Source organism: Giraffa tippelskirchi, chromosome 2, assembly GCF_054371585.1.
Source record: "Giraffa tippelskirchi isolate mGirTip1 chromosome 2, T2T-mGirTip1v1.2.pri, whole genome shotgun sequence".
Classification (NCBI taxonomy): Eukaryota; Metazoa; Chordata; class Mammalia; order Artiodactyla; family Giraffidae; genus Giraffa; species Giraffa tippelskirchi.
This window is the reverse complement of record NC_137276.1, coordinates 25395989-25423080: the sequence shown is the minus strand read 5'-3', so window position 1 is coordinate 25423080 and position 27092 is coordinate 25395989. Positions and strand designations below refer to the sequence as shown.

The window sequence follows — 27092 nt, the reverse complement described above, 5'->3', positions numbered from 1 at the left end:
GTCATGGTACTTGGAATATGTATAAGCCCTTGGCAATATAAGCCTTGCCAATATAAGCCCTTGGCAGTGTCAAGGGCTAACCTGATCCATATTAAAACTCTGGTCATCTAAAATGAAACGAGGGCTGTGGAATTCTGTCCACAGAAACGGAAAAGTTGTCACCAGAACTTCTAGGTCTTTGAACTGTGATTCTTGGTAATTCTGAAATAATCATGGCTGTTGACCCTAGAGTCAAAGAGACTTGGGGTGAGAAAGGATCATAGCAAACATTCTCCTTGAGCCCCAGAATCTTATCATTTCAAAGACAAGGATGTGAGCTCAGGGAGAGGAAGACACTTTAGCTGAGTTTCTTGGATAAGAAGTCTAAGACTGTTCCCTGGCTCCTCTATTATACAGAGTGAAGTAAGTCAGAAAGAAAAACACCAATACAGTATATTAACGCATATATATGGAATTTAGAAAGATGGTAACGATGACCCTATATGCGAGACAGCAAAAGAGACACAGATGTAAAGAACAAACTTTTGGTCTCTGTGGGAGAAGGCGAGGGTGGAATGATTTGAGAGAATAGCATTGAAACATGTATATTATCATATGTGAAATAGATCGCCAGTCCAGGTTTGATGCATGAGACAGGGTGCTCAGGGCTGGTGCACTGGGATGACCCTGAGGGATGGGATGGGGAGGGAGGTGGGGGGGGCGTTCAGGATGGGGAACCCATGTACACCCATGGCTGATTCATGTGAATATATGGCAAAAACCACTACGATATTGTAAAGTAATTAGCCTCCAATCAAAAAAAAAAAAAAAGAGTATTCCCTGGCTCCTGATCTCCTTCCATGAACACAGACATCCCCTAAATGGAAACCCTGGAACTGGATAGACAGCCCTCTTCTTTTTTCTTTCTTTTTTTAAGTTGAAGTATAGTTGATTTATAATGTTGTGTTAATTTCTAATGTACAGCAAAGTGACTTGGTTTTATGTGTATATCCATTTTCACATTCTTTTTCATTATGGTTTGTCAAAGGATATTGAATATAATTCCCTGTGCTATACATATGACCTTGTTGTTTATTCTATGTATAATAGTTTACGTCTGCTAACCTGAAATCCCACTCCATCACTCTCCTCCCTCCTTTTTCTCCCCCTTGGTAACCACAAGTTTGTTCTCTCAAGTTTGTGAATCTGTTTAGAGAGTCTTCACATCTCCTCCATTGTCAACTGAGAATAGACCATTGTTGTATGGTGTGCAGGCATCATTCATTCAGAGATTGGTCATATTCTCACTTATTCCTATGACAATGGCATGTGGCACATGCTTTGGTGCCTTCTTCATGCCCCTCTGCACACATGGATCTGTGTATCTCTGCTGAGCTTGGTGGCATTCCTAGTCCTTGATTTGGGAGCAAGGGTGCCACTTTTCTTTGAAAGTGGTCCCTGTGAAAAGACTGATTAAGCCACTGCTTGGGGCTTTTGAGTCTTTAGTTTTGAATATAAGTCATGGTGGGGATTTATGTTTTGGACTGGCAAATTGCTTCTTGGACTCAGTTCTCCATGTCCTAAACATTAATGCTTGGATGGATAAACACATTGCCCTCTCCTCAAAAAATTTGTTTTTAAGGTCCCATTTTATGGAGGTAGATGAGCTAGCATGCAATCCCCCAGCTTCCATCTGTCCATCCCAAGCATTAGTCTCTGGCAAAGGTCTGTGAGTGACCAGGTTCTGACTGGGTGTGAGGTCCCCACAGGAGCTTTCATCTAGAATTCCTATTGGATTAGGGGTCCTCACAGAGCTAAACAAATTTGCAGTTTTCTGGGCACAAGAGGAACCAGGAATCCTTTGCGGTGGATGGTCCCCCGGTATTGCTACTTCCCCTCAATTTCCTCTTCCCCTCTTGCTCCATTTCATCCACCCCCAGCCCGGCAGTGTGAGAATCAATATGCTCTTGGAAAAGCAACAAGGATTCTCAGCCCTTCCTCCTATATGCTTGGTCTCAGGGCCCACACAGCAAGGGGACTTCAGATCAAGGGGTTCCTGGTTAGGGTGTTTATGCACCCACTTCCTGGGCACATCCTCCTGGATACCTTTCCTGTCCTTCCTCCCTGGACCGGGTGCCTCTCCTCTGCTTCCCACTAATGTCTCATGCTTACACTGTGTTCCCAGCCTGGGAGCCTCTTGAGAACAGGGACCAGTGTCCTTTCTGTTTCTGGATCTACACTGCCAGCACTCGGGCTACACTAAGTAAAAGCTGAAAGAATTGAACTGACATTCCAATTGCCCCAAACCAATCTCAGCCCCAGCCTTGCCTTGTCCTGTTGCTCTCCTTGTATTGAGTTGTCTTATCCCCCTGCCACTGGGGAATCCTGTGACTTTTCATCTGCTTTGCAAGCTGTTGTCTGGACCATTTATTTCCTCCTCTAATTGTTCTGTCAGTGACCTTTCTGGGGGATGCTGGTTTTTTTTTTTTAATAGAAAGTGGAGACCTTTGTATTTATTAATTTTTTTGTTTGCCAAGAAAACTCTGATAATAATTGCCAAGACTTCCCAGAAGTTATTAGTTTACAAATTTTAATGACACTCATTATTTATTCATGTACTTCCCTCCCTCTACAGCTGTTCATCCTAATTCCTTAGTGGAATTCCTGCTGAATCTGAGTGAATTAATGGAAACAAAACTGCAGAGTGGAATGACATTTTTTTTTGCTAGGCTGTTAATTAAAAGCTTTCCATCCTATTTGCTAGGATCTTTATATGTGAAGTCCTGAAGACTGAGTGGATACAGGTTGTGAAATCCTCCCTCTGGAACTGGGGCCTTTTTCTGTTTGTTTTCAGTGGTAATGAATCTGGTGAAAACTCCTGTATTGGTCATGAGCATTCAACTGAACAGATATTAATTGAGCATTCATTATGTGAGCAGCCCTGTGCTTATTGCTGGGGGATGTGGAATAAGTATGTCGTGATTGCTCTCCTCAAGGAATGTTTAGTTCGGTTGAAAGATAAGATTAATGCATAAAGGAAACAGCATCAGGCACATGCAAGTATATATAGGTACATGCAAAACACATTGCATTCTGTGTTTTGAGTAGAGTGGCCCTACTGTAGAAGTACTTATATTTTTATTATTATTACACCTCACTCTATGAGGATGTAAAGCAATTCTAGGAATGAATTAGAGGAATGATCAATGTGGTTCATATATTTTGTTTTGCTGTTTAATATAAAACATCTTATTTCTCCATTAGGATATGAAACTTTTAAGAGGAAAGACTGCTTCATATGAGAACTAGTATTTCCCATAGTTCTCAGAAACACCTGTTCACAGATGGGATAGTGTATATGTAGTGGTTAAAGGTTTTGATTTCAAACTGCCTGGATATAAATTTGAGATCTACTGCTTGCTAACTGTACCACCTTAAGCAATGTCTTCATTTCTCTATGTCTAGGTTTACTTATCCATATAGTAGGATGACAGTAAGACAGATTTCATGGAAGCTTTGTGAGGATTCAGTGAGATAACACATGGAATGCAAAAAATTCCTACTATTCAGTTAGTACTTTATGTAATAATTATTGTTTGTTTGTAGGCCCGTATCCTCCTAGCCCAGCAGCTTCTACCAGCTCCAGAGGACAGTTGTGCTGATATTTTTTAGGAGGTTGGAGGTGCAGGACATACCTAGAATCCTAAGCATGTGGTGCCTGGAAATGTTACATTTCTTTTGAGAGAATGTTCTGGAGTCTCTTCCTTCAGATATTCATCTGTGCTTGGCACAAGGGGGAAAGTTAATATATTTATTTGTTTTTCCACATCAGCTATTGCTGCTGATTTGGGGTGTAGGATGCAAAGCACAATCTGATTTAAGTTCCCTTAACACAGTGTTGAGTTAACTCAGCCATTACTGGTTATTTTCTTTTTACTGAAACTATTGGGGGATGTAAGCCTCTTGAAGAGCTTTCTTATCTCCTATGTAATTAATATGGAAAGCATTCTGGGGTCATCTATGTTTCTCAAATTTGGTGTATCCTCAGAATTACTTGTGGACTGTGTTAAAAATATAGATTCCTGGCCCCTAACCAAGGGATTCCAGTTTGGTAAAGCTGGAGGTTACTCAGGATGTATACTTTTAACAGCCCCATGATTGTTTTTGATTTTCAGGTAGGACTGGGAGCCACTGAGCTCAGAGGAAGCTTGGGTTCTAGGCCTGTCTCAGTTGCTAATTCAGTTCAGTTCAGTTGCTCAGTTGTGTCCGACTCTTTACGACCCCATGAACCGCAGCATGCCAGGCCTCCCTGTCCATCACCAACTCCCGGAGTCCACCCAAACCCATGTCCATTGAGTCGGTGATGCCATCCAACCATCTCCTCCTCTGTCGTCCCCTTCTCCTCCTGCTCTCAATCTTTCCCAGCATCAGGGTCTTTTCAAATGAGTCAGCTCTTGGCATCAGGTGGCCAAAGTATTGGAGTTTCAGCTTCAGCATCAGTCCTACCAATCATCTGCTAATTAATCAATTCATGCCATCTTCTATTTCCTCATAAATAAAGATATTAGATGAAATGACCTCAAGTCCCTTTCCACTCCAGTTCCACAGATGCTGTCAACCTGGGAAGTCGAACAAGAAACACACACAGGATTTATGATGGCCAACAGGTACCTTTTATGAGCTAACATTGTGAGCACAGCCATCCCCCTTAAGGAAAACTAATGTGCTGTTCATGGACAGATAGTAGCCAGGGGGCAGGTGTTAGCCAGAACACCTGTTCTAACTACTGAATTTAAATTCATTAAATGTAAAGAGCATCATCCAAGCTATAAACTCTTTGCTCCCCCAAAACACAGAATGGGAAGAGTTTGCCCTAAATATTGAAACCTCAGACGTCTTAATTTTGCTGGAGAATAGGGCAGTGTGAACACTGGAGAAACAGATCTGGTTTACAGGTTTAATATTTTCCTATTTATTATGGGAAAGAGGTTTCTTTTTATGGCCTAGTCTTTTTTCTTCCATCTTGACATGTGTAAATCTTGATTTTTGTCCAGTGGCTGAGAGAACGCAATCCTTTCGTACAGATTATGTCTGTTGATTGTTATTTTATGTTGTTTTCCCTTCCTTCCAAATGTGCTGTTTTATCACAATCATAAATAACCTCACCATTGGGAGAAGGGGTGTGAAATTCTGCCCATCCCTCTCCTCACCCTGATCTCCCTCTCATTTTCTCAGCAGTAGATTCATTAGCCTTCTAATGAAGTTAATAAGTAAACAGGATCAGACAATTCCTTCTAAAATAACATTTATAAATGGATTTTTTCCCCAACTCTCTCAGGTAGTGCCTTAATTTTTTCCTGCCAGATGTCCACATGTGTAAAACTATGATGGGTGGGCCCTTGGAATGTGGTTTGAAGCACCGCCCCCCACAATAAAGGGAAAAATTTTCAATTCACACAGAGCCTATCTATTTTCAAGTTTATAGGAGAGTGAATTTTTATATACTCCATTCCTGCTTATATATTGATATATAATGACTATAAAGATTAGGTAGTCAAGCTTTCATAGTTACTTTCTCATCCTTTGGAGGCCAATTACTTTATTGGACCTGGACTGTAAATGTCATTAGGAGGCTTCTGGCAACTTCTCCCGTGAAGACCACTATGCTAGACTTTATTTGGTGAGCCATAAACTGGTAAAAAGACCTCTGCTTTATGTTACGTGTCTGTGAGGTTTCTTTTCAGAAATCGCTGAACTTATAAGGGAAACATTTCACTGCTTACTTTTGCTTCCAAATGGTTTGTGCCCAAATTAAAGCTCAAGTTTGAAGTCAGAAGGAGAAAAGCAAATATCTTATATTAATGCATTTATATGGAATCTAGAAAGATGGTACTGATGAAACTATCTGCAGGGCAGCAGTGGAGACATAAATGTAGAGAACAGACTTGTGGACAAGGAGGGGAAGGAGAGGGTGGAATGAATTGAGAGAGTAGCATTGAAACATATACATTACTATATGCAAAACTAGATAACCAGTGGAAATTTACTGTATGATGCAGGGAGCTCAAATTTGGTGCTCTGTGATAACCTAGGGGTGAGATGAGGTGGGAAGTGGGAGGGAGTTTCAAGAGGGAAGGGACATGTGTATATCTATGACTGATTCATGGTGATGTATGGCAGACAGCAATACAATATTGTAAAGCAATTATCCTCCAATTAAAGACAAATTTTTTAAAAAGTAAGGCAATACATAGTTATCTTTTAAGAGCTCTTCCTTTCAATGGTTCTAATATCTTAAATTGGTATAATATCTGTAGTCATTGCCCACATGAATGCATAGCACGTCTCATATTTCTAGGAGGAATGAGAGGCCCGTGTAATTTTACAGATGGATAAACTCAATTTCTTGAGTAGGTTGGTGGTCAGTGATTTCAAATCTGGTACCTAGATCTAGGTCTCCCAGTTCTCAGCAGCCTCATGATCTTGCTCTTTCATTAGTAATCACTCTTTCCTGGCCTTTCCAGCTCAGCAGCTATTCACATTTCATATGAGATCTATGACCAACGGACTACTCTGGGGACCAGAAATGGGTTTCCTTGGACACTTATCTCAGTGATTTTCATTTTTTGTGGATCATGAGAATCACCAGGGAAATATAAGAATATCCAGTTTCCTGGGCCTTATTCCAAAACTACTGAATCAATTTCTGGGATCAAGATCTAAGAACTTATGGTTTTAAAGAGCTCACCACTTGATTTTGATATGACCACTGACCTAAGAGACTTCATAGCTATTTTTATTTCTTAAATGCCTATGAAGACTTATTTTTCAGAATCTTCTCCCCAGCCCTCTTACCCATTTTTCCTTCTGGCTGGCTCAGAATGACAAACACAATCATTCATGCAAAAATACATAGTTGTACCCTCATCTTCATAGATGACAACCATGAACGTTAGTAATTGGAATGAGCTTTGGCACTTACTAATTAGACCACATTCTGTCATCATCAGGCTTGTTAATTGGGCAATTAACACTGATTTCAGAGACTGGTGCCATAAGAGAATGGTTATAAGGTGCTGCTCTCCATGGAGTTGTATTGAGATAAATCTGTAAGGGTGATTGGCAGCTGCAAGTCTAGGCTTTCTGAGGATCAAAAAGCACAGCAAATGGGAGATGGTTTTCAGGAGACTTTGAAAGGCTTTCTATTTATACGTTTTGTTTACAAGCAGCAGAATTCATCGCTGGCTTTGGGCCACATATAGGATTTATAGGAAACATACTGGTATAGCTCAACATTTGGAGGAAGAAGTAACAGCAAAACCTCAGGAATAGCAAAATCCTAGGCATCTCCAGGGACCATAGGATGTCATGGATCTGTACATTTCCTGGAACTATGACAACTGGCTTTAGCCATTTAGCAGTGACTTTAGCTGCTAAGTCGCTTCAGTCGTGTCTGACTCTGTGCGACCCCATAGACGGCAGCCCACCAGGCTCCTCCATCCCTGGGATTCTCCAGGCAAGAATACTGGAGTGGGTTGCCATTTCCTTCTCCAATGCATGCGTGCATGCGTGCTAAGTCGCTTCAGTCATATCCGACTCTGTGCGACCCTATGGACAGCAGCCCACCAGGCTCCCCTGCTCATGAGATTCTCTAGGCAAGAATACTGGAGTGGGTTGCCATTTTCTTCTCCAAGTAGATGGGCAATAATAGCTTATTATGGTTTTAATTTGCATTTCCCTGATAGCTAATGATGTTGTACAAGTTTTCATGTGCTTTTTTCCCCATATGTATATTCTCTTTGGTGAAATGTCTGTCTTTTGCCTTTTTTTTTGTTAAAAACACATGAGGAGATATGATTGAAAATAGACATATTTAATGTATACAACTTGGTGAGTTTGGAAATAAGTGTACATCCACAAAGCCATCTCCATAATCTATACCATAAACATATAGATGACCTCTGAAATTTTCCTATACTGCCCTCTTTATTTTTATTTTCTGTGATGACAACATTTAACATAGGATCTACCCTCTTAGCAAAATTTTAAGTATACAGTACAGTATTGTTAGCTATAGCTCTGTGCTGCAGAGTAGATTTCTATGACATAATCATCTTGTATAACTGAAACTTTGTACCCTTTAACTAATACCTCCCCATTTCCCATCTCCACCAATAACCCTTGACAGTCACCAATGTAATCTCTGCTTCTATGAGTTTCGCTATTTAGATTCCTCATGTAAGTTGTATTAATACTATGTAGTATTTATCCTTCTGTGTTTGGCTTATTTCACATGGATGACATCCTTCAGTCTCATTCACGTTGCAAATGGCAGGGTTTCCATCTTTGTTAAGGCTGGATAATATTTCATTGTACAAAGGGTACAAAGTTTCACATTTTTAAAATCCATTCTTTTGTTGATAGACATTTAGGTTGCATCCACATCTTCATGGTTGTGAATAATGCTACAATGAACTTGGGAGTACAAATATCTCTTTGATCCTTTCAATTCCTTTGGATATGTACCCAGAAGTGGTATTGTTGAACATATGGTAGTTCCATTTTTAATTTTTTGAGGAACCTTGTTACTCTTCTCCATAGTGGCCATAGCAGTTTACATTCCAACCAACAATTTATGAGTGTTCCCTTTTCTCTACATTCTCACAAGCATTTGTTATCTCTTGTCTTTTTGTTAACAGCCGTCCTAACAGTGTGAGGTGCTATTTCATTATGGTTTTGATTTATATTTCCCTGATGATTTGTGATGTTGAGCATATTTCCATGTATAATGTTGTATATCTTCTTTGGAGAAATATCTATTCAATTCCTTTGCCCATTAAAATTTTTTTTTTGCTGTTGAATTGTAGAAGTTCCTTATATTTTGAATATTAAGCCTTTATCATGCTGATATATGGTTTTAAAATACTTTCTACCATTCTGTAGGTTGCCTTTTCATTTTGTTGATTGTTTCTTTTGCTGTGAAGAAGCTTTTTGATTTGATGTAATCCTGCTTGTCTATTTTTGCTTTTGTTGCTTATGCTTTGGTGCCATATGCAACAAATCATTGCCAAGGCCAATGTCAAGAAGTTTTTCCCCTTTTGTTTTCTTCTAGGAGTTTTTTTTTTTTTTTTAATTTTATAAATTTATTTATTTTAGTTGGGGGCTAATTACTTTACAATATTGTAATAGTTTTTGCCATACATTGACATGAATCAGCCATGGGTTTACATGTGTTCCCCTTCCTGGACCCCCTACCCACCTCCCTCCCCATCCCATCCCTCTGGGTCATCCCATTGCCCCGGCCCTGAGCCCTTGTCTCATGCATCGAACATGGAATGGTGTTCTGTTTCACATATGATAATATACATGTTTCAATGCTATTCTCCCAGAATGTCCCACCCTCACCTTCTCCCTCAGAGTCCATAAAATTGTTCCATGCATCTGTGTCTCTTATTCTGACTCGCATATAGGGTTATCGTTACCATCTTTCAAATTCCATATATATGCATTAGTATACTGTATTGTTGTTTTTCTTTCTGGCTTACTTCACTCTGTATAATGGGCTCGTTTCATCCATCTCAGTAGAACCGATTCAAATGTATTTTTTTAATGGCTGAGTAATATTCCATTGTGTATATGTACCACAGCTTCCTTATCCATTCGTCTGCTGATGGACATCTAGGTTGCTTCCATGTCCTGGCTATTGTAAACAGTGCTGTGATGAACATTGGGGTACACGTGTCTCTTTCAATTCTGGTTTCCTCAGTGTATATGCCCAGCAGTGGGATTGCTGGGTCATATGGCAGTTCTATTCCCAGTTTTTTAAGGAATCTCCACACTGTTCTCCATAGTGGCTGTACTAGTTTGCATTCCCACCAACAGTGTAAGAGGGTTCCCTTTTCTCCACACCCTCTCCAGCATTTATTGCTTGTAGACTTTTGGATAGCAGCCATTCTGACTGGTGTGAAATGATACCTCATTGTGGTTTTGATTTGCATTTCTCTAATAATGAGTGATGTTGAGCATCTTTTCATGTGTTTGTTAGCCATCTGTATGTCTTCTTTGGAGAAATGTCTGTTTAGTTCTTGGGCCCATTTTTTGATTGGGTCGTTTATTTTTCTGGAATTCAGCTGCAGAAGTTGCTTGTATATTTTTGAGATTAATTGTTTGTCTGTTGCTTCATTTGCTATTATTTTCTCCCATTCTGAAGGGTGTCTTTTCACCTTGCTTATAGTTTCCTTTGTTGTGCAAAAGCTTTTACATTTAATTAGGTCCCATTTGTTTATTTTTGCTTTTATTTCCAATATTCTGGGAGGTGGGTCATGGAGGATCCTGCTGTGATTTATGTCGGAGAGTGTTTTGCCTATGTTTTCCTCTAGGAGTTTTATAGTTTCTGGTCTTACGTTTAGATCTTTAATCCATTTTGAGTTTATTTTTGTGTACGGTGTTAGGAAGTGTCCTAGTTTCATTCTTTTACAAGTGGTTGACCAGTTTTCCCAGCACCACTTGTTAAAGAGATTGTCTTTTCTCCATTGTATATTCTTGCCTCCTTTGTCGAAGATAAGGTGTCCATATGTGCGTGGGTTTATCTCTGGGCTTTCTATTTTGTTCCATTGATCTATATTTCTATCTTTGTGCCAGTACCATACTGTCTTGATGACTGTGGCTTTGTAGTAGAGCCTGAAGTCAGGCAGGTTGATTCCTCCAGTTCCATTCTTCTTCCTCAAGATTGCTTTGGCTATTCGAGGTTTCTTATATTTCCATACAAATTGTGAGATGATTTGTTCTAGTTCTGTGAAAAATACCATTGGTAGCTTGATAGGGATTGCATTGAATCTATAGATTGCTTTGGGTAGTATACTCATTTTCACTATATTAATTCTTCCAATCCATGAACACGGTATATTTCTCCATCTGTTTGTGTCCTCTTTGATTTCTTTCATCAGTGTTTTATAGTTTTCTATATATAAGTCTTTTGTTTCTTTAGGTAGATATATTCCTAAGTATTTTATTCTTTTTGTTGCAATGGTGAATGGTATTGTTACCTTAATTTATCTTTCTGTTTTCTCATTATTGGAGTATAGGAATGCAAGGGATTTCTTTGTGTTAATTTTATATCCTGCAACTTTACTATATTCATTGATCAACTCTAGTAATTTTCTAGTAGAGTCTTTAGGGTTTTCTATGTAGAGGATCATGTCATCTGCAAACAGTGAGAGTTTTACTTCTTCTTTTCCTATCTGTATTCCTTTTCTTTTTCAGCTCTGATTGCTGTGGCCAAAACTTCCAAAACTATGTTGAATAGTAGTGGTGAGAGTGGGCATCCTTGCCTTGTTCCTGACTTTAGGGGAAATGCTTTCAATTTTTCACCATTGAGGATAATGTTTGCTGTGGGTTTGTCATATATAGCTTTTATTATGTTGAGATATGTTCCTTCTATTCCTGCTTTCTGGAGGGTTTTTATCATAAATGGATGCTGAATTTTGTCAAAGGCTTTTTCTGCATCTATTGAGATAACCATATGGTTTTTTTCTTTCAATTTGTTAATGTGGTGTATTACATTGATTGATTTGCGGATGTTAAAAAAACCTTGCATTCCTGGGATAAAGCCCACTTGGTCATGATGTATGATCTTTTTAATATGGTGTTGGATTCTGTTTGCTAGAATTTTATTAAGGATTTTTGCATCTATGTTCATCAGTGATATTGGCCTGTAGTTTTCCTTTTTTGTGACATCTTTGTCTGGTTTTGGAATTAGGGTGATGGTGGCCTCATAGAATGAGTTTGGAAGTTTACCATCTTCTGCAATTTTCTGGAAGAGTTTGAGTAGGATAGGTGTTAGCTCTTCTCTAAATTTTTGGTAGAATACCACTGTGAAGCCGTCTGGTCCTGGGCTTTTGTTTACTGGAAGATTTCTGATTACAGTTTCGATTTCCGTGCTTGTGATGGGTCTGTTACGATCTTCTATTTCTTCCTGGTTTAGTTTTGGAACGTTATACTTTTCTAAGAATTTGTCCATTTCTTCCAAGTTGTCCATTTTATTGGCATATAGCTGTTGGTAGTAGTCTCTTATGATCCTTTGTATTTCTGTGGAGTCTGTTGTGATCTCTCCATTTTCATTTCTAATTTTGTTGATCTGATTCTTCTCCCTTTGTTTCTTGATGAGTCTGGCTAATGGCTTGTCAATTTTGTTTATCTTCTCGAAAAACCAGCTTTTAGTTTTGTTGATTTTTGCTATGGTCTCTTTTGTTTCTTTTGCATTTATTTCTGCCCTAATTTTTAAGATTTCTTTCCTTCTACTGACCCTGGGGTTTTTCATTTCTTCCTTCTCTAGTTGCTTTAGGTGTAGAGTTAGTTGATTTATTTGATTTTTTTCTTGTTTCTTGAGGTACGCCTGTATTGCTATGAACCTTCCCCTTAGTATTGCTTTTACAGTGTCCCATAGGTTTTGGGTTGTTGTGTTTTCATTTTCATTCGTTTCTATGCATAATTTTATTTCTTTTTTGATTTCTTCTGTGATTTGTTGGTTATTCAGAAGCGTGTTGTTTAGCCTCCATATGTTGGAACTTTTAATAGTTTTTTTCCTGTAATTGAGGTCTAATCTTACTGCATTGTGGTCAGAGAAGATGGCTGGGATGATTTCAATTTTTTTGAATTTACCAAGGCTAGATTTATGGCCCAGGATGTGATCTATCCTGGAGAAAGTTCCATGTGCACTTGAGAAAAAGGTAAAATTGATTGTTTTGGGGTGGAAACTCCTGTAAATATCAATTAAATCTAATTTGTCTATTGTATCATTTAAAGTTTGTGTTTCCTTGTTAATTTTCTGTTTAGTTGATCTATCCATATGCGTGAGTGGAGTATTAAAGTCTCCCACTATTATTGTGTTATTGTTAATTTCCCCTTTCATACTTGTTAGTATTTGCCTTATATATTGTGGTGCTCCTATGTTGGGTGCATATATATTTATGATTGTTACATCTTCTTCTTGGATTGAACCTTTGATCTTTATGTAGTGTCCTTCTTTGTCCCTTTTCACATCCTTTATTTTAAAGTCTATTTTATCTGAAATGAGTATTGCGACTCCTGCTTTCTTTTGGTCTCCGTTTGCATGAAATATGTTTTTCCATCCCTTCACTTTCAGCCTGTGTGTGTCCCTAGTTTTGAGGTGGGTCTCTTGTAGACAGCATATATAGGGGTCTTGTTTTTGTATCCATTCAGCAAGCCTTTGTCTTTTGGTTGGGGCATTCAACCCATTTACATTTAAGGTAAGTATTGATAAGTATGATCCTGTTGCCATTTACTTTGTTGTTTTGAGTTCGTGTTGAAACATCCTTTCTGTGTTTCCTGTTTAGAGAAGATCCTTTAGCATTTGTTGGAGAGCTGGTTTGGTGGTGCTGAATTCCCTCAGCTCTTGCTTGTCTGTAAAGCTTTTGAATTCTCCTTCATATCTGAATGAGATCCTTGCTGGGTACAGTAACCTGGGTTGTAGATTATTCTCTTTCATTACTTTAAGTATGTCCTGCCATTCCCTTCTAGCCTGAAGGGTTTCTATTGAAAGATCAGCTGTTATCCTTATGGGGATCCCCTTGTGTGTTATTTGTTGTTTTTCCCTTGCTGCTTTTAATATTTGTTCTTTGTGTTTGATCTTTGTTAATTTGATTAATATGTGTCTTGGGGTGTTTCGCCTTGGGTTTATCCTGTTTGGAACTCTCTGGGTTTCTTGGACTTCTGTGACTATTTCTTTCCTCATTTTAGGGAAATTTTCAACTATTATCTCCTCGAGTATTTTTTCATGGCCTTTCCTTTTATCTTCTTCTTCTGGGACTCCTATGATTCGAATGTTGGGGCGTTTCATATTGTCCCAGAAGTCCCGGAGGTTTTCCTCATTTCTTTTGATTCTTTTTTCTTTTTTCCTCTCTGCTTCGTTTATTTCCATCATTCTATCTTCTACCTCACTTATCCTATCTTCTGCCTCCGTTATTCTACTGTTGGTTCCCTCCAGAGTGTCTTTTATCTCCTTTATTTCATTATTCATTCTATATTGACTCCTTTTTATTTCTTCTAAGTCCTTGATAAACATTTCTTGCATCTTCTCAATCTTTGTCTCCAGGCTATTTATCTGTAACTCCATTTTGCTTTCAAGATTTTGGATCATTTTTATTATCATTATTCTAAATTCTTTTTCAGATAGATTCCCTATCTCCTCCTCTTTTGTTTGGCTTTGTGGGCATTTCTCATTTTCCTTTACTTGCTGAGTATATCTCTGCCTTTTCATCTTGTTTAGATTGCTGTGTTAGGCGTGGCCCTTCTGTATTCTGGTAGTATGAAGTTCCTCTTTATTGTGGAGGTTTCTCACTGCGGTTGGGGTTGGACAGGTGGCTTGTCAAGGCTTCCTGGTTGGGGGAGCTTGTGTCGGTGTTCTGGTGGGTGGAGCTGGATTTCTGCTCTCTAGAGTGCAATGGAGTGACCAGTATTAATTTTTGAGATGTCTATGGATTTGGTGTGCCTCTGGGCAGCCTGTATATTGATGCTCAGGTCTATGTTCCTGCGTTGCTGGAGAATTTGTGTGGTATGTCTTGCTCTGGAACTTATTGGCTCTTGGGTGGAGCTTGGTTTCAGTGTATATATGGAGGCTATTGGATGGTCTCTTATTAATTAATGTTTCCCCTGGCTTTCAGTCTTATTCTTGCAGTAGCCTCTAGACTTCTCCTTCCATACAGCCTCAATAATAAAACTTTTAGGTTAATGGTGAAAAGATTCTCCACAGTGAGGGATACCCAGAAAGGTTCACTGAGTTACATGGAGAGATGAGGTGGGGGGGGTGGGTTGAGATGACCAGGAGGGGAAGAGGGGAATTCAAATGTGGAGAGAGCAATCTAGCCAGTAAGCACTTCCCTCTGTGCTTTCCACAGTTTGGAACCCTCAGAGTGGTTCACAGAGATACATAGAGAGGGGGGAGGAAGGTAATAGAGGTGAGCATGAGTAGAAAGGGAGGAATCAAGAGGGGAGAGAGAGATCTGGGCAGTATCCTGTTCCTGAAGTGTTCTCCGGTACCCAGAATACCTTCAGAGATTCACAGAATTGGGTTGAGAAGAGAAGGAGGAGGGTGGGAGATAGAGGTTCCCTGGGGGAGAAGAAAGAGCATCAATAGGGGTAGAGAGTGATCAGGCCAGTGATCACACTCCTGAGTAAAAATGGGTCCTAAAGATTGGGTTCTTAAATGTACAAAATTGATATCAAATATGTAAAACAAAGATTAAAAATCTAGAGTAGAGTTTAGACTCTTATAAAACTTACAATATAAAAAAAAAAAGAAAAAAGGAAACAGTGTAAAAAGAAAAAAAAACAGTAAAACAGTAAAAAAAGAAACAGTAAAAAAAAGTAAAACAGGAAAAAAAAACATTAAAAAAAGAAAACACAAAAGGTATAAGCTATATGTATGTAGTTTGCTTCAAAAATAGGGTGTTTTTTTTTTTTGCAAGTTAATAGTGGGTTATGAAAATGAAATTTAAAGGTGTAATAGAGGACTTGAAGAAAAAGGAAAGAAGAGAAAAAAAATTTTTTTAATTAAAAAAAAAAATAGTAAAAAAATATATATATCCCGGACTTTCTCTGGAGCTGTTGTGAGCAGTGTGGGATCTGCTCAGTTTTAGATAGATCCTTATTCCTGCTTATACTTTTCAAGATCTATAGGTCCTTTTCAATGCAGTCGGTATTAACTACAGGGATCTTAATCTGTTGGCCTGTCCCTTCCAAAGCGCTTCCCTCTGTTTATTTGGCTTCTGTTTGGAGATCTCTTCAGTATCTAATTTCCGCCCTGCAACAAAGCGGTGGAGGTGATCTCTTTAGGTTCGCTTGTTCAATCGTGCTGTGGGGAGGAAGGAACACTGCAAATCTCGGCCGCACTGGGTTCGCCCCCGCTCACGGCGTGTGTGCTTTCCTCGTCTACCCTGCTCAGGCTTCAGGTTACTCGGCCGGGGAGCGGGCCCTGAGCTGTGTGCACTTCCCAGGTCTAAGCCGCTCAGGTTCAGGCTCCCAGTTACTCCACAAAGGCGCAGACTCGGTTTCGCCCGCGGCTTGTGCCGTTCCCGGTCAGAGCTGCCCCGGCGGCCAGGAGTTTGGCGAGCGCGCTCTCCCCTGTTGGGGCGGTGCGGCTTATCACCTCCCTGGTCCCCGCCTCGGTTTACGGGCGCGCCCGGCTCCGGTGTGCTTTGTGTCGGTTCTGGGGAGCTGGTCTCTGGCTGCGACCCTCCCAGCGGCTGTCGACCCTCCGGGATCTCAGGCAGTCTTTGCTTAGAAACTGGGAGCCTGTTTGCAGTTTGGTAGGGGGTGCCCTCTCTGGAGCCGAGTTTGCCCCTTTCCGGCTCTGGCGGGCCCCGCCTGCCCGCTGTGTCCGGCGGGGGATGGGGCGGTCCGCAGCCGGCTAGCTCTCCTCTGGTATCGCTCAGTCCTTTGTTCTGTGAGCGGGCCGGCAGTGCCTTAGAGTTGGGCTTTTCGCGGGATAGTTCTCTCTCTCTGGCTGTCCCACAGTTTAGGTTACTATCTCACGTTAGCTCCCTCAGATTGCCCTCGGGGCACTCGGGCCCGGTCCTTACCCTAGGCAGTGCCGCCCGCTCCTCTCCGTTCAGCCCCCACTTGTTGGTGGCGGATGATGCGAGCGTCTGCGGTTCTTTGCTGGGAGTTGCTTTAGGCACGTAATCTGTGGATTTTATTTATTTATTTTTTCCTCCCAGTTACGTTGCCCTCCGAGATAAGAAATCCTCCCCCACACCCGCCGGTGAGAGGGTTTCCTGGTGCTTGGAAATTCCTCCTCTTTTACGACTCCCTCCCCGGGACGGGTCTCCGTCCCTAACTCTTTTGTCTCTCTTTTTATCTTTTATAATTTCTCCTACCTCTTGTGAAGATAATGCGCTGTTTTTGTGGAAGCCTGACGTCCTCAGCGAGCCTTCAGAAGTAGTTTTGTGAAGTTTGGTCAGCGTTCAGATGTTCTTTCGATAAATTTGTGGAGGAGAGAGTGGTCTCCCCGTCCTATTCCTCCGCCATCTTAGCCCCGCCCCTTCTTCTAGGGGTTTTGTAGTGGTCTTACATGTAGGTATTTAATCCATTTTGAGGATTTTTTTTTTTTTTTTTGGTATTCTTCTGCATGTGGATATCTAGTTTTCGCAACACTGTTTGTTGGAGAGACTGTCATTTCTGTCATTTCAAAGTGTTTTTGGCACCTTTATTAAGGGTCAGTTGACTGTATTTGTATGGGTTTATTTCTGGACTCTATATTCTAATTCCATTGGTCTTGGTGTGTTCAGTCACCAAGTTGTGTCTGACTCTTTGTGACCCTGGGGACTGCAGCATGCCATGTCCCCCTGCCCTTCACCATCTCCTGGAGTTGGCCCAAGTTCACGTCCATTGAATCAGTGATACCATCCAACCATCTCATCCTGTTACCCTCATCTCTTTCTGCCTTCAATCTTTCCCAGCATCAAGGTCTTCTCCAATGAGTTGGCTCTTCACATCAGGTGGCCAAAGTATTGGAGCTTCAGTTTCAGCATCAGTACTTCCAATGAGTATTCAGGGTTAATACATGCCTGTTTTTTTTTTTTTTTTTTGCCAGTACCTATTGTTTTGAATATTGTAGCTTTGTAATGTATTTAGAAATCAGGAAGTGTGATTCTTCCAACTTTGTTATTTTTGTTCAAAATTTCATTGGTGTTTCATTGGCTATTCAGGGTCTTTTATGGTTTTGTATGAACTTTAGAATTTTTTCTATGTAAAATGCCTTTGGGGGTTTGATAGGGACTGTGTCAGGTCTGTAGATCATTTTGAGTAGTATGAACATTAACAAAATTTGAGATTATAGCTATGTTTTAGAAAGATATGTTTAGAAAATATGATTTAGTGTGGAAAAAATGCTGTAGGCAAGGATGGTCTATTCTGAGATTGCTGTGACATTCTTATTGCTTTTTGCCTCTATCCATCCATTCATACACACATGTTTGCTTCTGTGCTTCTTTATTTGCTTACCTTTATAGAATGCCCAATGATCTAATGGTATTTAATGGGTCAGGAATGAGGAAGGCAGGAAACTGAAATTCAAAATCCCTTTCCTTGAGGGAAACCACAAACTTCCTCTTCACCTCCCTGAGCATCTGACTGGCTTTCAGATATATAAACATAAGTTCTATACCATTGAAGTTAGAGTCCAATGACTGGCTTATCAAGTTGGACCTGATCGAGAGCCATCAGGAACTAGGCATGCCTTTCTGGCTTCCTGTACTTAGACAAAGTTCAAACTTTTGCATTCTGGAAGCATGGAGCAGAGGACAAAGGAAGTGATTGACTTCCTAAGATTATTATTCCATTTCATAACTTGCTTTTGGGGATATGGAAGGCTGGGTGGTAACAATGCAAACTGCAAAGAATTTGGAATTGGACCAAGTTCTGATTTACTCTGGTGCCTTATATTGGCGTTTTCTTTAAAAACATCTGCCTGAATTCTCTAGGATTTGAGAATAGAATTGTTATACAAGATTTTGTGTGGCCAACAAGGAAGAAACAATGAGCCGCCTAAGCTTCTAAGTTTTTTTTTTAATAGTTTTTACATAATTTAAATTTTCATGCAATAATTTCACTAATAAAATATTTTTCAAAACTTAAAAATGAAGAGTACTATAAAAACTACTATATACAATCCCGTTTAAAACCATTGTTAAGTTTTAGCATATATACTTAGCCATTTTTTACCTATACAATTTTACATAATTGTGATTCTCTTGTATAAACAGTTTTGTTTCTTGTTTTCATATAACATATGACTAAACATTTTTCTATGTTATTCAAAATGGTTTGCAAACATAATTTTAATGTTTACATAATAGTGTATTGTATTGCTTTTCTGTAATTTACTTAACTATATTCATTCCTCTATTGCTAGAGATTTAGATTGTCTTATACTTCTTCACTATTTAAAAATGTTGCCATGAATACCTAAATACAAAAAGCTTTGCTTTTGTCTGCATTTTAGATGATTTTCTTAGGGTAGACTTTTAGAGGAGAAATTATAAGTCTCACCACACTTGAATTGGTTATGAAAAAGGTGTATTTCTGAAACTCTTATGCTGGAAAAGAAGCCCCTGAAATTTAAAGAGAAAAGTTAACACAGTTTACAGGGTGCATATATATGTATGTAATATATGAATATTGCATATATGTGTTTACTTACCTTAGGATAATTAGTATGCCTAAATTATTGTAAAATTATTGGAATAAGATTGGGTAGTGAGATCCTGGGAAGCGATGTATCCCAGTCTCCAAGAAGAATATATATGTCCCTTGCTCACTGAGCGTATTCAGGCCCATCTGCATTGATAAGATGAAAACAGTAACAACCACATCAATAAGTAGCTACTCATACTTAGCACTTTGTGTCAGGTACTGATTGAAGTGCTTTACATATGTTTAACTCAGTTTTATAAAAATTTGGTTAGGTAAAGAATGCTGTCATCCCCATTTTACAGCTCAAGGTCAGAGAATTTAAATGACTTTCCCAAGTCATGCACTTAGTAGATGGTAGATCTGGGATTTGGATCCAAATGCTTGGATGCTAGAGCCTGTGAATTCATCCTAGTCTCAGTTTAGTTCAGTCGCTCAGTCGTGTCCGACTCTTTCAGACCCCATGAATTGCAGCACGCCAGGCCTCCCTGTCCATCACCAACTCTTGGAGTTTACCCAAACCCATGTCCATCGAGTCGGTGATGCCATCCAACCATCTCATCCTCTGTTGTCCCCTTCTCCTCCTGCCCCCAATCCTTCCCAGCATTAGGGTCTTTTACAATGAGTCACCTCTTCGCATGAGGTGGCCAAAGTATTGGAGTTTCAGCTTCAACATCAGTCCTTCCAATGAACACCCAGGACTGATCTCCTTTAGGATGGACTGGTTGGATCTTCTTGCAGTCCAAGGGACTCTCAAGAGTCTTCTCCAACACCACAGTTCAAAAGCATCAATTCTTCGGCACTCAGCTTTCTTCACTGTCCAACTCTCACATCCATACATGACCACTGGAAAAACCATAGCCTTGACTAGATGGACCTTTGTTGGCAAAGTAATGTCACTGCTTTTAAATATGCTATCTATGTTGGTCATAACCTTCCTTCCAAGGAGTAAGCGTCTTTTAATTTCATGGCTGCCATCACCATCAGCAGTGATTTTGGAGCCCCCAAAAATAAAGTCTGACACTGTTTCCACTGTTTCCCCATCTATTTCCCATGAAGTGATGGGACCAGATGCCATAATCTTAGTTTTCTGAACATTGAGCTTTAAGCCAACTTTTTCACTCTCCTCTTTCACTTTCATCAAGAGGCTCTTTAGTTCTTCTTCACTTTCTGCCATAAGTGTGGTGTCATCTGCATATCTGAAGTTATTGATATTTCTCCCAGCAATCTTGATTCCAGCTTGTGCTTCTTCCAGCCCAGCATTTCTCATGATGTACTCTGCATATAAGTTAAATAAGCAGGGTGGCAATATACAGCCTTGATGTACTCCTTTTTCTATTTGGAACCAGTCTGTTGTTCCATGTCCAGTTCTAACTGTTGCTTCCTGACCTGCATACAGGTTTCTCAAGAGGCAGGTCAGGTGGTCTGGTATTCCCATCTCTTTCAGAATTTTCCACAGTTTATTGTGATCCACACAGTCAAAGGCTTTGGCATAGTCACTAAAGCAGAAATAGATGTTTTTCTGGAACTCTCTTGCTTTTTCGATGATCCAGAAGATGTTGACAATTTGATCTCTGGTTCCTCTGCCTTTTCTAAGACCAGCTTGAACATCTGGAAGTTCACGGTGCACGTATTGCTGAAGCCAGGCTTGGAGAATTTTGAGCATTACTTTACTAGCATGTGAGATGAGTGCAATTGTGCAGTAGTTTGAGCATTCTTTGGCATTGCCTTTCTTTGGAATTGGAATGAAAATTGACCTTTTCCAGTCCTGTGGCCACTGCTGAGTTTTCCAGATTTGCTGGCATATTGAGTGCAGCACTTTCACAGCATCATCTTAGGATTTGAAATAGCTCAACTGGAATTCCATCACCTCCACTAGCTTTGTTCGTAGTGATGCTTTCTAAGGCCCACTTGATTTCACATTCCAGGATGTCTGGTTCTAGGTGAGTGATCACACCATCGTGATTATCTGGGTCATGAAGATCTTTTTCTGTACAGTTCTTCAGTGTATTCTTGCCACCTCTTCTTAATATCTTCTGCTTCTGTTAGGTCCATACCATTTCTGTCCTCTATCGAGCCCATCTTTGCATGAAACGTTGCCTTAGACAGCCACTAAGGATGACCTGACTGAGGTTGGAAGTTGTTATCAAGGTTCCATCCTGTCTTTAAGATTTATAATGTTCTTAGTGCAAGATCTTAGTGCAAGATTCATGTGGAGGAGGGAGATTACAGGGAGTTCCAACTAGATTTTACCTACAGCTCCTCCAACTCAGGGCATGATCTGTGATGGAATCATCAAGGGTAGGAACACTGGAGGGCCTAGACTCTTCTTTTCTATAAAGGTTTGAAGATCTCATCTCTACAATTTTCTTAATAACCCTTGAGGGACTTGCTGAGCAGAAACTTATATGTTCTGTTCTGTCTTTCCTGTTATCTGTACCTGCTTGCCAATATGTTCTTGAGAATCGCTGTACGCAGAGGTTGAGAGCACAGACTCTAGTGCATATTGCCAAGATTCACATCTCAGCTCTTTCCAGCTGTGAGCTTTGGGCAGTAACTTCTCTGGGTCCCACTTCATCATTTCTGAAGTAGGAGTGACGACGGTACCTACCTCACTGGGCAGCCAAGAGCCGCCGTGAGTTACTCGTGGTGAAGTGTTTGGAAGAACACCGGCTCACAGCACACACGCTCCGTGAGTGTTCAGTCTTGGACCACTCTGCCTTTTGTCCTAATCCCTCAATCCAGTCTCCTGCCTGCCAGGACTTATTTGTGTGTTTCCCAGACACAGTCAGCAGATACTTGTGGGGTGCGCCACATGCAAGATTCATGGGTGGAAAGGGAGCAGAGAGGCCTGCTGCCTACTCCTTTCCTGCTTTCCTCCAATGCGGAGGCAGACAGTGACCCAGGTTTCTCCACAGAGGGTGAGAGAAAGCAAGGGCTCCCTGAGGCACTGCAATGGCAGGAGCTTCTCCAGGGGGAAGGATTGTGGAGAGCTTTCCTAGGGCCACTGTAACAAATATCACAAGGTAGGTGATTTAAACCCCAGAAATCTATTGCCTCATAATTCTGGAGGCTGGAGGTCTGAGAACAAGGTATTGGCAGGGATGGTTCCCTCTGAGGTCTGTGCGAGAGACTCTGTTCCATGCCTCTCCCCTACTTTCTGTGGTTTGCTGGCAGTCTTCGGTGCTCTGTGGCTTGTGGAAGCATCACCACCTCGTCCCTTCCATCATACTCATGTGGCCTTCTCCCTGTGTGCATGTCTGCATCCAAATTTCCCCTTTTTGTAAGAATACAAGTCATATTGGATTAGTCCGTCTCCCCTACTCTAGTTTGACCTCATCTTAACTAATGACACCAGCAACAAACTTGTTTCCAAATCAGGTCACATTCTGAGGTACCGGGGAGAGGACATGAATGTGTGAATCTTTGTGGGGGATGTAAGTCAACCCATAACATCTGGGAGGTGCCCATAGCTGGGGCTGAAAGATGAGGCAGAATTAACCAGGAGCCGAGGGGTTGGAGAGGAGAGAGGGGAAACATTCCAGGCAGCCCTGTGCAAAGATTCTGTGGTGGTTGGGGGCTTCACTTTTCAAGAAGCCAAATAAGCCAGTGAGTGAGTGAGGGGTGGCCTATAAAATGTGGGGAGGTGACAGGAGGCACACCTGTGGTGTCTGGTCGGCCGTTTAAAAACACGGGTTTTGCTTTGGGCACGCGGAAGATACCTCGAAGGCTTTAAGCAGGAGTGTGCCGTATTTAATGAATACTTTGTGTGTGTGCTCAGTTGCTAAGTCATGTCCGACTCTTTGCGACCCATGGACTGTAACCCACCAGGATCCTCTGTCCATAGGATTTTCCAGACAAGAATACTGGAGTGAATAGCCATTTCCTTCTTCAGGGGATCTTCCCAACCCAGGGATCGAACCCAGGTCTCCTGCATTGCAGGTGGATTCTTTACTACTGAGCCACCAGTGAAGCCCTAATGAATACTTTAAACATCTATTATTATTGGAATTTTGTTTAATTTTTTTTAATTACTGATTCTGTATAATTATTGTGAGTGGAAGTTTTTTCTTTGTTTTTTTGTTCACTTGTAGTCCCTTATGCATTTTTCTTTTTATGCATTGTGTATGTTTATCTATTGGTGGATTGTTTGCCTTATCATTTGTACAACTTTAATACAATATATAAATGGAAAACATTGTTGAGTCTTATACCAATATTTCCCCCATTCTGTTTTTTCCTGTTATCATAGTTTTGCTTTTCATGAAGTTTTACATTTTGTAAATAATCAAATCTGCTAATCTTTATTAAAAAAAATCACATTCTTCTTACTTTATTAAGATTGAAGAGCTCTTACCTTTTAAATCTATTCTTATGAAATAGCACATCCATCTCTTATATAGGAAATGTGTGCTAAAAATTGTTGAATAAGCTGTGACATTCAGTTAGGGCTTGTTTTGTGCTCAATTATCTCATCCAGTCCTTCACCAACATTTATGAATTAGGGACTATTATTACTTTTCTTTTTTGAAGGTGGGGAAACTGAGTTTTTAATAAAATGAGTAATCTGCTGAAGTTCACACAGGTAATTTTCATTTTTAACCAAGAAGAACAGACTCATGACTTATTCATAACTAAGGAATTTTTCCACTGCAAACTTCGAGTGATATCTTGGGTGGCCCTCACCCTATCACTTCAGAGCTTAGTACCCACTTCACAGATGGAAACTAGGAAATTCCCAGCAGAGAAAATGCTTCCATAGATTTTGTTCTAGCCAGGTTACTGCCTCATTTCCTAACAGCCCTGCCTTTATTTATGCCCCATCTGTTCTGGAATTCCCTTTTCTCTCCTGCTAACCACTTTCAGGATGTATGCTCTCTTTTCTTGAGTACCCTAGCCCGGCACTCTCTTCTCTCTTGAGTCCCTTAGAATCTACTTTTCTACCCACTTACCTGCTACTTGGTCTTACCATGCATGGCTTCCTAAGACCACCCACAGCACTTGGCTGTGTGCTCTGAGTGTCTGTGTGCTGAATAGATGTCTTTTGGGTAGCCAGAGGACCAGGATCCACCTGGGTGTACTTGATATTGATATGGGTCTATTGAAAACCCACCTGTGTCCAGTAGCCTCAGGTTCTGCAGTGACTCCAAGTGCCAGGCAGCCCCCAGCAGGCATTTGGTTCTTGGTACCTCTTCTACTCTCATCAGCAGCTTTGTAGTAGCAGTGTTTTCTGCTCTGGAGCCTGTCCTCTGTCACAGTTAGATGGTGTGGGATGGGATAAATGGATATTTTGGAGTGACAGCATGTGTTGGAAGCCAGCCAGCTGAAAACTGAGAATGACACACACAGAATGCCTCAGTTATAAAAATTCACTGGCCATTTTGAGGCAGTTTCCAGATTGTTTCCTCGGGCTTGACAAAAGGAGAATTTCCAAGAGAGTAGAGGATTAAGTGGGGGCAGTATGTGTTTAGGGGCTGTTTTCATATTTATTAAGATATCTGGATGGCTGCTGTGCACTAGGAATAGGTACTTTCTGATATTATTTACAATCTAAACATCTTGATGGCAAGATGTGTAGAGAAGTGCTGGGTATAGTGTGGGCTGAGCTGGATGATCTATGTGTATGGGAATGTTGCATGGAGTTTTGGCTTTGCTATCTTGCTCAGAGATGTCAGGAATTATTACATGTTTATAAAAGCCTTAAGTTTAAAATTTTTTTAGAAAGATTTTCCCCTGCTAGGAATCTGCAGGAGTTGGGAAGTGCTTAGTGTTTACTGCAGCCACAGCCTCAGAACTCTAGCAAGCATGGCCTCCCTGCAATCACTGGATGGATGCAGCACAGAGGGACCTGTCCAGTCTTGGGCATCTAAGCAGACCTCAGTGACATTTCATACACATTGGTACCAAAGCCACATTCAGATCCTTTCAGGGTTCAGCTCACTCCCGTGGCCAAGACATCCTGGAGTGGTGCCTGGTATTAAGCTCCAGGAAGTTTGTTCATAAGGATCTCACTGGGCTTTACTATCTTTCATGCCCTTTGGTGTGTGTTATGATGGACAACCTCAGCCAGTGAGGGGTGGACCAGGGTACTCCCAACATCTTTGCATCAGAGATATCATTGAACCTATCATTTTGCTCCTCATTGTCCACTATTACAGCATCAGTGATAAAATATGAATGCACCAGGTTTATCTAGACCTTAAGAGCAATTAGTGGAGTGATAGTGAATGCCGCCCCAACTCACCACAGGCAAGCTGGTTCTCTCTCAGTTGCTTTAGAACAAAGCATCCTTCTTCCTGCCTGGGGAGTTCACAGGAAAATACTGTCTGGAAAATACTGTCGTTTTCCTCCTGTTTCCAGTTACATTTTTTTGCAAGCCTAGTTCTTCTTCACCTTTTACTTCTTCAATCTGAGTATCTCTTCTCCGGAGAGATGTTACTTGGCCATCCAGTCTAAAAGAGGTTTCCGAGCTGGCTCGTCTCCGTGTCTAACAGTTCTAATTGTTATACAACTTCATTTTGTACAACATAATTTGATTTTATGTCTTATGTAGGAGTTAATTATTTCAGTTTTGTGCTACCTTTCCCACTGAACAGAGATTCACTGAGAGCAGGGGTGTGTTTGCATCATACAACATTCTTTCTCACTTCCAAGCATTGTGCTTGGCACATGATAGGAACCACGTGAAGGGAGACAGGAGGTCGGCAGAGGGACTCCACAGGCAGAAGCCAAGGCAGACAGGTTGACATGAGATTCTCAGCTCCCTGGATGGCAGTTCTTAATCTAACTTCTCGTAGATCTCTTCCTTTATACATTCTCTCAACTAGATTGCTGATACTTCCTGTAGGAGAGAAATATCTTTAAGCCTTCCCTCCTGAAAGTGAGATTCAGAGAAAGGAAGCGACTGACTTCATGTTACTTGGTTGGGGCAAGACATTGGACCAAAGCTGAAACCAGCACACTTTCAGATGGAAGGCAGACATCCCTGAAAGGTCTTAGGAGTCCAGTCTTCAGGGGTTTGTGACTGAACCCTTTGCTTTTGAATAGAAGTGGGAAACTGAAGACATGGAGGTAATCAAATGCTGGGACTTTCATCCAGGAGAAATCTCTGAGTCTGAAAGGCCTTTCTCTGAGAGGATCTTGAAAGAACATGGCTTTTTTCCTTTTCCCTGAAGTAAGCTACAAGCTGAGCACAGTGCACCTAACAATGAAAAAGTCAGGCTCTGTCTCAGAATTGACCAGGTTGGATGGCTCCAGCATCTTGCCCCTTCTCTGCAGGACTGTGCTCACACTCAGAGGCTGACTGCACTGCTCCTTTCCTTGGTCATGAGTCTTCATGGGAGGCAGATGTGTAGCATGAGTGCATGCTTATTTACTCAGTCCCGTCCTACTCTTTGTGACCCCATGGACTGTAGCCCACCAGGCTCCTCTGTCCATGGGGTTTTCCAGGCAAGAATACTGGAGTGGGTTGCCATGCCCTTCTCCCAGGGATCTTCCCAACGCAGGGACTGAACCTGTATCTCCTGCATTGCAGATGGATTCTTTACCACTGAGCCACCTGGGAAGCCAGCAGATGTGTAGGGATCAGACAGTAGTTCTCTGTTCACTTTTGACATTCATCAGCTTGTGGTTGACACCTCATATGTCTTATCCCTGAAATTTGAAAAGGGAGGGAGCAAGAAAATACATTTAAAATACAGCTAGAACAGTAAACAGTGAATTTGAAAAGAGGTTTGAGAAGGAAAAGGGACACAGTTGATGGTGTTTTCTTTTGAGGGAGTTTGACCTAACTTCATGGTTACTTACTTGAGGCAGAGAGGTCTGATCAAGAAGAAACAGACACAGATTAAGGCAAGGGAGACTTATATAGTAGAAGTTCATGGAAATTATGGTGGGAAAGTAAC

General features: G+C 40.9%; 1 protein-coding gene across 5 annotated transcripts in view; it reads left to right on the top strand.

Moving 5' to 3' along the window:
- SORCS3 (sortilin related VPS10 domain containing receptor 3) overlaps positions 1–27092 on the top strand; it is a 626056-nt gene that overhangs the window by 191409 nt on the left and 407555 nt on the right. For 2 of the 5 annotated variants that reach the window (XM_081543160.1, XM_081543157.1), the window contains exon 3: positions 4580–4646. The exons of the other annotated variants lie outside the window; for them this stretch is intronic. In XM_081543160.1, the coding sequence (XP_081399286.1) occupies positions 4588–4646 (59 nt within the window). In that variant the 5' untranslated portion in view covers positions 4580–4587. The remainder of the gene's footprint in view (positions 1–4579; positions 4647–27092) is intronic. 5 annotated transcript variants of the gene reach the window in all.